The 10525-nt window shown below is 43.7% G+C and overlaps 1 protein-coding gene across 1 annotated transcript in view; it reads right to left on the reverse strand.

Moving 5' to 3' along the window:
* Positions 1 to 7707: 7707 nt before the first annotated feature.
* The window catches only part of ARHGAP40 (Rho GTPase activating protein 40), a 43073-nt gene continuing 40255 nt past the window's right edge, over positions 7708 to 10525 (reverse strand). The window contains exons 14-15 of the mRNA XM_009318660.1: positions 10325 to 10380; positions 7708 to 9080 (exon numbers count right to left, since the gene is read on the reverse strand). Of these exons, the coding sequence (XP_009316935.1) occupies positions 8974 to 9080; positions 10325 to 10380 (163 nt within the window). The 3' untranslated portion in view covers positions 7708 to 8973. The remainder of the gene's footprint in view (positions 9081 to 10324; positions 10381 to 10525) is intronic.

The following is a 10525-nucleotide window of genomic DNA, read 5'->3' on the forward strand; positions in this document are numbered from 1 at the left end:
CAGGAAAATATTGATTATAAGAAGATTCGGCTTCTCAAGTGAGCCTTTAATTTGGCAGACCTGAAAGCCACGTTATTCTCTGCACTCCTGACTGAACTTGCCTGTGTTCTTTTCTTTGAAATGAGCTCTCTTCCATGCAAAATCTGCCACACTGCCTTATTTATTATTGACCCGTCACAGTTTGGAAACATAGCTTAAAATAAATGAGCCTGAATGCCATGGCTGTAGAGTTATTAAACTGCCTGGCATTGAGGAAATTGCTTTTCATAAACATCCTGAGCTCCTATGGTTTTTTCTTAAAGTGTTTAATACAGTGAGAGTCCAAGTTAATCTGAATCAGTCTGCAAACTGAATTGCTAATGAGAAGGGAAGATGTATTATTGTTTAATATTGAAAGACTGAAGCTAGAGGACAGAGCAAAGAAAGGAGTTTCACAATATACAAATAATATTCTTTCTACTTGCTGTCACTTGGTGCGCTAGCTAATCAGTGGAAGAAAATGCCTCCATTTTCTCAGTAGGTGAGACCACATGGAGGATGTTCGTTTCAGGTCTCCTCCATCATGGATCCCAAATCTCACTGCCAATACCAGCACCCTTCTGCTGTTATCTGCACACCCTGGCAATACAGATGTTAACAGCTGAACAAAAAATAAGACAGTGATTTCCACATTACTGTACAGAGCCGCAGAAGCACAATAAATATTCTGTAGTAGTTAATTCCCTAGTTAATATCTTCCCTTGGTAGCACTCAGGCATGCCCTTTCTGTGCTAGCACTCTCTTAGGGACCCAGAGAGGGGTGTACGAGGGTAGGTGCTCCAGTCCGTGCAAATTTGTTTGGAAAGCCAGATACATTGTCCGGATGAATGGCACGTGGACAGCATGCTTCTCTGCACCGAGTCAGGCAGAGAGCACCAGATCTAGACAGATTCATTAGGGCTGCCCACATGATGTCTTAAGCAGCCCAGTTCCTCTTTCAGGATGGAGCTGCCTCTACCCCACCACTGTTATTACACAATATATACCAAAGCTGAAGTTTGAAAAAGCTCTTTGTGCCCCTCCTGTATGAAACAGCTAGAGCCACAGAAGGACGGGGAGGTGGTGGGATACACTGCCCTACCTGTACATTTGGCCATCCCTCTCCTCAGTGCTGGGACCTGTTTCTTATTTGTGCCATGTAATCATGCTATGCTTCAAAACAACCCTGAACAGTCTCCATTTACCTAAATCTCACCATCTAGGATTCCAGACAAGAAGTCGGTTGATTAATCTATTTCCTATCCATACATCCACCTCACATCCAATGCTCTTTAACAGCCTCACAGGTATTGCAGATTTGAAGGGGCTCTGACGCCTGACCACTTCTCCGGCCTGACACGGAGATGCAGTAGCAGAACCACCCCCCTTCTGCACTTTACTCTCTAAACAGGGCTCGGAGGGAAGGGGGAACACAGTCGCCCTTCTCACCTGTAATAATCAACGTGATACCAAGGAGGGCTCCCTAGAGGTGCCTTTACATCAGGTCTGAAAAAAGCAATGAAATTTCCAGTCCTCATCCCATTTTGAGCCCCAGAAGGACAAAGGGATGAAAAACAGTAGCTGAAAACACAAACAAAACCTAGATTGTCCCAGGTTCATTTAACTTGTGAGTTTGCACCTACACGATGCTAAAACGAGGCCAACACCGCCTGCGATCTCTTTACGAGATGTAAAACCTAAGTGAATCTTTCGTCAATAATGAATTCCTGTTTGCAATGCCTCTAAATTGAAGAAAATGAGTATTTCTTTTTCCTCTCGGAAAAGCCATGCGGTACCCCAATCAGGGTTGCTACGCAACCACCTCCTGCACATGGCTGATAACACTCACGGCATTATTTCCCCGCCTGACTGCGCCGTCAGAACAAAGCCCGGCTAATGAAGCTTTCAGATACTTTTGGCTCTGCCTTTGACGGTTCAACACGGGTTTTCCTTGCATGTATGTGACAGCTACAGCAGCGACTCGACATCCCCTCCAGCCAGGGATGTCTCCGGAGCCGGACGGAAGAAATGACCGATGGAGAGTGATGGGCAGGATCGGAGTAGAGCGGCAAAATGCCCAAAAGATACAACCGGCCTCCAAAATGGAAGACAGCCTCATACGCCACACAAAACAAGGTGGCGCTGATGAGGCCCTCTGAAACGTTGAGCCATCAGCATTACAGACCAAGCCAGACATCCTCCAGTGCCCATTTATCCATCAGGCGTAATACCCTTATCACACCGCAGCCGCTGCCTGCGGGTATGGGTACAGCAAGGATAAACCTCCCCACCGGCATATGCAAAAAGGGACGGGATGAAGATAACTCTCCAGGTTAAGCAGTTGCAGTCCCTTGAAGCACTTACAGTTTTGGGTTTTTTTTTAACAATCTGCTGAAACAAATTTGACCGTGATTTTCTTACACAGCATGTGTAAGCAAACACTTCTTCTGCTAGACGAGTAGGCATGGCAAGAATCACCAGCTTCCCCCGCAGGCATCTTCGTTCTCCTGTAAGAGCAACCAGCTAATGCTGAAGCAGTCCCATTTTGTAACTGGAGCAGTCTCTCCCTCCATCAGCGCCAGATCTGCCCTTCATGGAGTCAATCACAGGGACAGCCCAATTTCTCAGAGAAGGCACTTAGTTACCCTCCCCAATTTCATACTGACGACCTGAGCTAGTTTCTTCTTCCATAGCAGATCTACCCTTTACCAGTTCATTTCACAGGACAGCAGAATACAGTGAAATGGAGAGCATCTCCTTGGCCCTCCAGTCCGTCTACTGTAACGGGATCACTTTAAATACATGTGCGGATGCCACACAAGCCTGGAGTGACAGAGCAGTAAGGATGGGCTGGCCACGCACGCAATGTGAGCTTGCCAGAGTGCACAGACACACCTCCAAAGTTTAAACAGGGACAAATTCCTGTAGCTGAATGCTTTCTAGGCAGCACGTGGCTCCAAGTGTTGGTTTGCATTAGGAAACTACTGTGAACTAAGTCAGGGCACGAATTCAAAGCCCAGTGACTATTCTGCACCCCACGCTATTTCAACGCACTCAGGACATGCTAGATGCAGCCTGAGAGGTGCCAGCATAAGGGCGGTGCCTGTCCAGAAATCCAGGGCAAAACTGCAGCTGCAGAACAGTTATTTAAATTCCTTTCCTAGGTGAGCAACTGCTAGAAGGTACCAATCACGTGGAAGAAGAGCCGGGGACAAGTTCTTCCCACACCAGAGCGCCAGGAGGATTGTCCTGGGCCAGAAGCACATATACCCTCGGACAGCGAAGTGGCATGAAGAGCCGCAGCTGGGGGAGGTGGAGCAGGCCACATCTGCCAACCATAAGACAACCCGAGGGATTAATCTTGCTCTCAAAGACATAAGTTCTGCAGACAACCAGGTAAGAGTCACAAGAGAGCACAGCACCCAGGGAATCCAACCCACCCCTGCTCGAGCTTTAGGTTCTAACAAAACAACCCACCTGGCTACTCACCCGCCGTGACTCTGCCTTGCTGGGCTGAGCTGAAGCAAGCACAGCGTGAGTGTTTTTTGTTGGAGACAAAATTATCTAACAAGAGACAATTATGTGACATTACCATTAAAAGCAGTGTGTGGAAAAGAAAGCTTTCAGCCTGCCTATCCTGAGGTCTGCAAACCCCTTTCTCTACCTTTGGTCTAAATAGGTCTCATTTAGCCCCTTTGTTCTGTCCCAGCCAGGCAAAGTGAAAGTAGGGTTGATTGATTTGTTAATTACAGTAATTTTATCTTAAATACAGACAGCTGAGTGTTCATCAAGTCACAAATTCGCCTGTTACTGAGAGACCTCCCCCCTGCTAAATAATTAGGGATAATAAGTGGTTTGTAATAAATGCAACCCACAACAACGCACTCTGAGAGCACAGCGCAGAATCAGGAGGGCTATTAGGGAACCCCCAGGTCTATTTCTCCTTTTGAAGAAAACAATGCAATATCTTTAATTGTCTCTCTTTAAACCCTGAGCCAGCTCTGCTGGTTCGTTATAAGTAAAAGGCAATTATTCCACTTTCTGACTGCCTCTTGTGTCCAGAGAAGGCTTACTACAGAGTCATCAGCACAGATAAGAGCAACTTTCTCCGCCTGCACTGACTAGGCACATACAAAGAGCTGAGATAGGAGGTGACACGGGTGGGTTATGTATAACCATGCTTCTCAGGACTTCTAAAACTCTGGGTAAGGCTCAGAAGATTCAGTTTCAACACAAGTCACAAGCCGTCCACACACAGCTTGGAGCATCCATCCACACACGTGGACCAACATGAAGTACGTTCAGTACTGAAGGCTCCCGTCACCCTCTTTGGCACAGAAAAGGCAGGCTAGCGAAAGCTGAAGGCAGGGGAAAACAGCCTTTGGTTTTCAGCCAGCAAAGGATGGGGAACCACTGAAGCAGGTTTCTACTGCAGCCTGCCAAGAGCGAGGTTTGGGATGAGCGAGGAGAAGACAGCAGAGCTCGTGTGCATCTGCATCTCTTCCAAACCCTGCAAAACAAACAAAAAACCAACCAACCCACGCAGATACACCTACATCTTCCATTTCTATTAGTTTTCTTCCTCCTTTCCTCCTTTATCCCTAGTTAATTACTCCTTCAACTTCACCAGCCAGGCAAGTAGGGACAGCTAAGAGGGTCAGATAGGTGAAAACTTCAAGTTCCCTTCCAAGGACTCAGGACAAAAGGGATTTCCTCCCCCCACCCCCATTCTTTAAACCAGCCCTTGGATAGAGCTAGATAACAGAACATAGCATGGGGAAAAAAGTTGCAACTGGCTCCTGCCAGGTCCAGGTGCTGGGGAGAAGCACCTTGGCAGGCGAGGTCATCTGCCTTCCCCTGGACAATGAAGAACTGGGAAGGGGCAGCCAACGCAAAGCTGCTTCAAGAAAGAAAGCGTGTGTCACCACCAAAAAAAAGCATACAAGCCTGGGTTTGTAGGGAGTAGAGGTGGCTGGGGAAGACTATAGGAACTGATCCTGCCATGGCCATTTCCTAGCTGATAAATCCGTGGGGCTGCACGTTTTCTTTTCTGAGAACTTAAAATATTGAACTACGGCCTCTTAATTTTTTTCCCCCTAGGTGAAGACATGCAACCTTCATGTGCAATCAAGACCAGACGCGATTTGGAGAGAACTTTAAAGTTTCATTCTCGAGCATGCAAAAACACAGATTTGTCTTGTTTTCAACACTGGGGAGTACACTAGGGGAAAGAAATAGATTTAATCAAATGCAACTGTATTTTGTTTACAACAGTATTTTCCATCATTTACTTACTTTGCTCCCGGAATTGTATGTAGTCATTTTCCTACAGCATTTCCCTCCAAGGGTTGAAGCTTCATTTGTTCCTGTGAAGACCCTGTATTTCTACAAAGATTTTTTTCCCCTGAAGCAAATTATTTATTTTTTTTAATATGTGGTATTTCAGTTCCACTTAATCCACAAATATGTTTAACCAGCATTTGCAAGATTCTTTTATGCTATGTCCTGTTATCTCAGCACAGCCGACTAAGTTGCACACAGAATAAATACCGGGCTTTTGTTCTGAGCAGGGGAGATAGCTGTGCAATGATCAATCAAAAAATGCCCTTGGGGATGGGAGAGATTAGCACTTTGATACTACTGAAGATGAATGGGTGAAACGAGTTTGATAAGCTGGTGTTTTCCTCAGATAATTGCTCTGAAAGCTTTCGAAAGCTGCTTGGATCCTCCTCCCTTTCCCTTTGTTTCTGGATAGGACAGCAAGTCCTGCCTTTCTATCAGTAATACTGGACAGGCTGCTGCTGTTACTGTTTTTAAACAAACAGCAGTGGATTTATGCCACATTTCATCACTGACTATTGAATACTAAAATATTAGTCATAATTTAACCAGAGATTCAGGCTGGATTCCTACTATTCTTGGCCAACTTGGCTAGTCCTGCCAGCACGTACGTCAACGTCACTGAGCACAGCTCAACTGAGAAGGGACTGAGGGGGTGGGAAGGGGACTTCTCATGGGACACGGCCATCCTTCCTCAAGCTTAAATCTTTAACAGCAGCTCTTCTTCCTTCAGAAGTCACTAACCCTTGGTGCTCACAAACAGACCTTCAGCCCCCTGTCAACCTTTCTCTGGGCTTTCTATACCCAACACTGACCCGCTCTTAAAACTTCCTCCTCCTGGATCATTCTTTTGCAGCTACCCCACAGGATCGAACTGAAGAGGAACTTCTCCCGAAGCTGTAACACAAAACTCTTGTCAAGCTCACTTAGACCCCAGGTACATCCCTCTTCAGGCATGAGGCAAATCCTGCTGGCATTCAGAGACATGGTGCCATTTACTGTGCTAACTTATTCTCAGCTGCTAATGAAACTGGAGGCAAGAGATTTTACTACATTTTTATTGTTTCATTGAATAAATGAATTTTAAATACAGAATTAAAAATCTGTAAAAAAAGTTATTAAAAAAGCCAGTATTCAGAAGTAGGTTGCACATCAGTGACTGAAAAATTCATACTTACTTTTTGGTACAAAGATAGGAAAGAAAAATAAAAAAGCATATCCATCATCTGGAAAGAGATGATTTTTTACATTTCCTTTCATATTTGAGAACTGATATTTGTCTCATGAGAATCTCCCACCAACCTTGGTTTTCACAGCACTGATTCACATTATTTGGTGTTCAAAAAAACCCACTCTTGTTGTTTACAGAAGCAGCGATGTAGTATTTCCCCCTCTATGTATGGAAGCCAATATATTTAATAAAACGTCCAGTATATGAGGGGTGGAAAAAACCGCAGCATTATGTGATTTGCAGGGATGCAATTTAGATTACAAAGCATCTCTGAGCAGGAACAGGTTCTTCTGTCTCTCCCACTGATACCTTTGTGAGTTCGGTATTTCTTACAGTATCACATCTCTGGCATTTGCTCTTTGCTAAGCTCCATCACTGCAACAACGATTACCAGAAGTGACGAGTGAATAGGTACCTTCAATTTTTAATGCCTGGTTTTAAAGCAGCTTGATCTTTCAAGAGACACAGAGCACCCATCCTCAAGGATAAGAATCAGGCCCTTTTAGGCACAGTTTAAGCCCTATAAAACAGAGGCCCCTCAAGAAGTCTTGACATTGGGGTTCTGCGTTAGGGTTGGGAGGTGGGTTTTTTGCAAGTTTCTATTACAGGTTCTTAAAAAGACAGCTATGAAGATGATCCCACCAGTCAGTGCATCTGCATCATCTCAACCAAAAAAAGTAGACAGACTCTCTAATATATGCATCAAAACATCAGCACCACTCATACGGTACTCACAACAGGTTAGAAAGAATATGGACTATGGCTCACCTGTTCCTCAAGGATCTTAACCACCAAGAGAATTTAACCACACAGGCAGACAAACCACAGAATGAAATGCCCTTACAATAGAAACTAGGACTTTGAGATAATGAATAGGGGTAGCTACACATCAGCCTGGGGGGGAAAAAACACAGAGGAGGGACAGTTCACACTGCAACAGAAACAAATTCAGTTAAACAAAAGAAATAATACTGGAGATTGTCACTATAGTGCAGCTAAGACTTGGCAAATGAAATACTTTGAGTATGCACTTGCAGGGCAGCCCTGCTTCTGCCACATGAATAAATATCCAACAGTGTTTAAAAACAGTATATAAAAAAAGGCATCAGGATTTTCAGAAATGGTGCATGTTCCGTGCCCCGTAACTGCAGAGTAGGTTCCCTCACGTGAGGTATTTCAGCATCACCACAAAGGAAAACGATAGTTCTGCACTCCTCTTCCACAAGCGCAGTCTAATTCGAGCTGAGGTCGTATGATGATTATGCAGTGATGCGAGGTGCAAGCATTCTGCTCTACCCTCGTCTCTCCAGACCACAGTGGTCTCACTGTGCTATGTGGGATGAAAACGTGCAGTCAGAGTGGTAAAGGCTCAGTTCAGTACCCACTGTGCGACCAGATGCAGGCATGGACCTCTTATTTCAGCCACTGCACATCTTGGGAGTTGTTTTGTTTTGGTTTTTTGTTTGTTTGTTTTAAACAGACACGTTCACACAGAGTCTTCCAAAAAGAAGTTTAGTTCATGTGGCCAGGTCAGATTACTAACCTCAAATTAACTTCAGAATATTTCCTTAGTTATCCGTTGATATACAGGTTGTCCAGCAAATTAAATGCATGTTTTACCATCATCAATGGCAACCTGTACATTTGTTTTTCCATTACCAGCAGAGCTGTATGGGACAGGCATCTCTCCTATCAAACTGTACGTTTGAAAGGCTGCTGTCCGTCCCATACTTTTTTCCAAGGAAAGTTATTTTCTTGTGTTGCATATATGTATTTCACTGTAGTCATTAAATACAGGCTTGTTGGCTTCACATCCCATCTGGCCTTTTTGGAAGCATCCTTTTTCATTCTTCAAAGAAAATAACAGCATCTTATTAGTGAAACCCAGGATCACGTCGTCTTCTGGTGATGTGCAACAGTCAATAGTGGATCTTACCAAAGGGAGGTCATTAGTACCGCTGCAGCATTTGACTGTCTCTCCTTCAAAATGTGGATGTGATCAAAAGAAAGAGCAAATCCAGAAGAAACAGATGTCTTCTACCATCTTCAAGAAGATGTTTCTCCTCTTATGTTCCACCTTTGCTGCACAATCACTGCAGCTTTGTTTGCAGGGTTTGTTTTGGGAGGGCTATTTTGTTTAAGAATAATCATACCCCCTGCAAATTCTGCTACATAATGATAATTGCTGCTTGTTATCAACACCCCTGTCAGCATGCAGGCTTGTGTACTCTCACAGCCAGCTGTCATGGAAGCAGTAAATAAAGCTGTTTTTCCTTCAAAGACACAAGCATTGTCCAGTCTGTGACTACAGCAGGAACATCTCTATAGCTTTTCGATGCTTTCCAAAAACTTCCACCAAATGCTTTGTTTTGCTCATGCTTTCCTTAGAACATCCGAGGATAAGATGGGTTTTGCTTAATTATCCACTCAGCATGGGGATTGATGTGGTACAAATCTAAGAGGTAAGTGTCTGGGTCCAGGCAATGTTCACCTACCAAAACAAGACATTCAGAAAAAAAGCATTTCTTATATCCTTAGTCCTATAGTTGCTAGCTTCCTCCCCCCCAAAAAAACCCCCAAACCCTGGTATTTGTTCACATTCATTTCAATATCACAACCATTCAGAAGTGTTTCCACAAATCTGGAAAAGTTCTAATTATTTATGTTAAAATGAATGTATGTTTCTTAAAACTATACTAAGCCCAAGCTTTGACCTTTGTGGAAAGGTTTCTAACTTTAATACCCAATAACTTTAGCACTTGAAAACCATCATGAAATACGTTAGCGATCAAATCCAGAGTCTGAATTGTTTCCAGTGACAGAGCTTTTCTTCTACAGATGCTACCAAGAGAAATACTAAGAGGCAGCCAAAGCACTCCAGTAACTGACAGTCTCCAGAAGCAGCTGTAACAGGGCATAAGAATTCCTTTCCATTTTCAGACACCCCTAATGTTCTGCTGCAATCATATTATTTAAGTCTCCTCTCTATCTGATGACATTACCCTAGTGACGAGTGGAAATCGGTGACTAATGAACATCAGCAGCTTGTTTAACCATATGGTTTGAGAAACTTCCACCCAAGTCAGTACCAGTTCTTTTGTCAGACAGTTGATGAAGGCAGACAGAATTCACACCTGGAGCTGGCCATCATTAGTGCAGACGCCATGTGCCAGCATACCACGCTTAATCAAAGCCCAGATGAGAAGCACACAATTAAAAGCCTATAGTGGTATAGGATGAAGTTGCCCTTTACTTAAAACCATAAACTACATTCATCTAAGTTCTACACTTAATTCTACTACTTAATTAAAACATGAACTTTTATTGTTGAGAGAAGAGGGCGTTTAACATGGTACGTTTAACATTCTGTTTGTTTTTAAGATGGACAAAGTTGTGCACGTCTCTGTCCTCAAGACTTTTAGACTCCTGAGTTTCCACCTTTCTTGACGAGCAGCTTCTGAATAAGATCCATTAGTGTTAAGTATTTTTGGAAGTCCAGGCTTCAACCTTCCCACATACTTGCACTATAAAGGCTTTGCAGTGATGGCTGGAAGACACATGAGCTTTGACAGGTGCTCTTTGCTGTGGGTAAGGTTAACCCACGCTTGTTCATTTGTCTTTTAACTTTTGGACTCCCCTCTAAATCTCATCCTTTTTTTAACTCCCTCCTAAGATAAGTTAAACATAAAAAACTGGATATCAGAGTCCTTATTTTCAGTTACCACCCAGACTTACCAATATTGCCTCCCACTTCATAGAAGAGCAAGTTTGTGCACTCCATTGAGTTGTTACTGCAGAAAGAAAAACACGTTGAAGTTAACAAAGCTCTGCGAAAGGCAAGTTATGTAGTTTAGTAATGTTTCTTCCCCAAAATTGTTTATGGTTCAGAGGCCAGCAATGGTCAAGAAAGCTATAGGCCAAGGTACAGAGACCTTA

The sequence above is a fragment of the Pygoscelis adeliae genome, unplaced genomic scaffold, assembly GCF_000699105.1.
Source record: "Pygoscelis adeliae isolate BGI_AS28 unplaced genomic scaffold, ASM69910v1 Scaffold72, whole genome shotgun sequence".
Taxonomy (NCBI): domain Eukaryota; kingdom Metazoa; phylum Chordata; class Aves; order Sphenisciformes; family Spheniscidae; genus Pygoscelis; species Pygoscelis adeliae.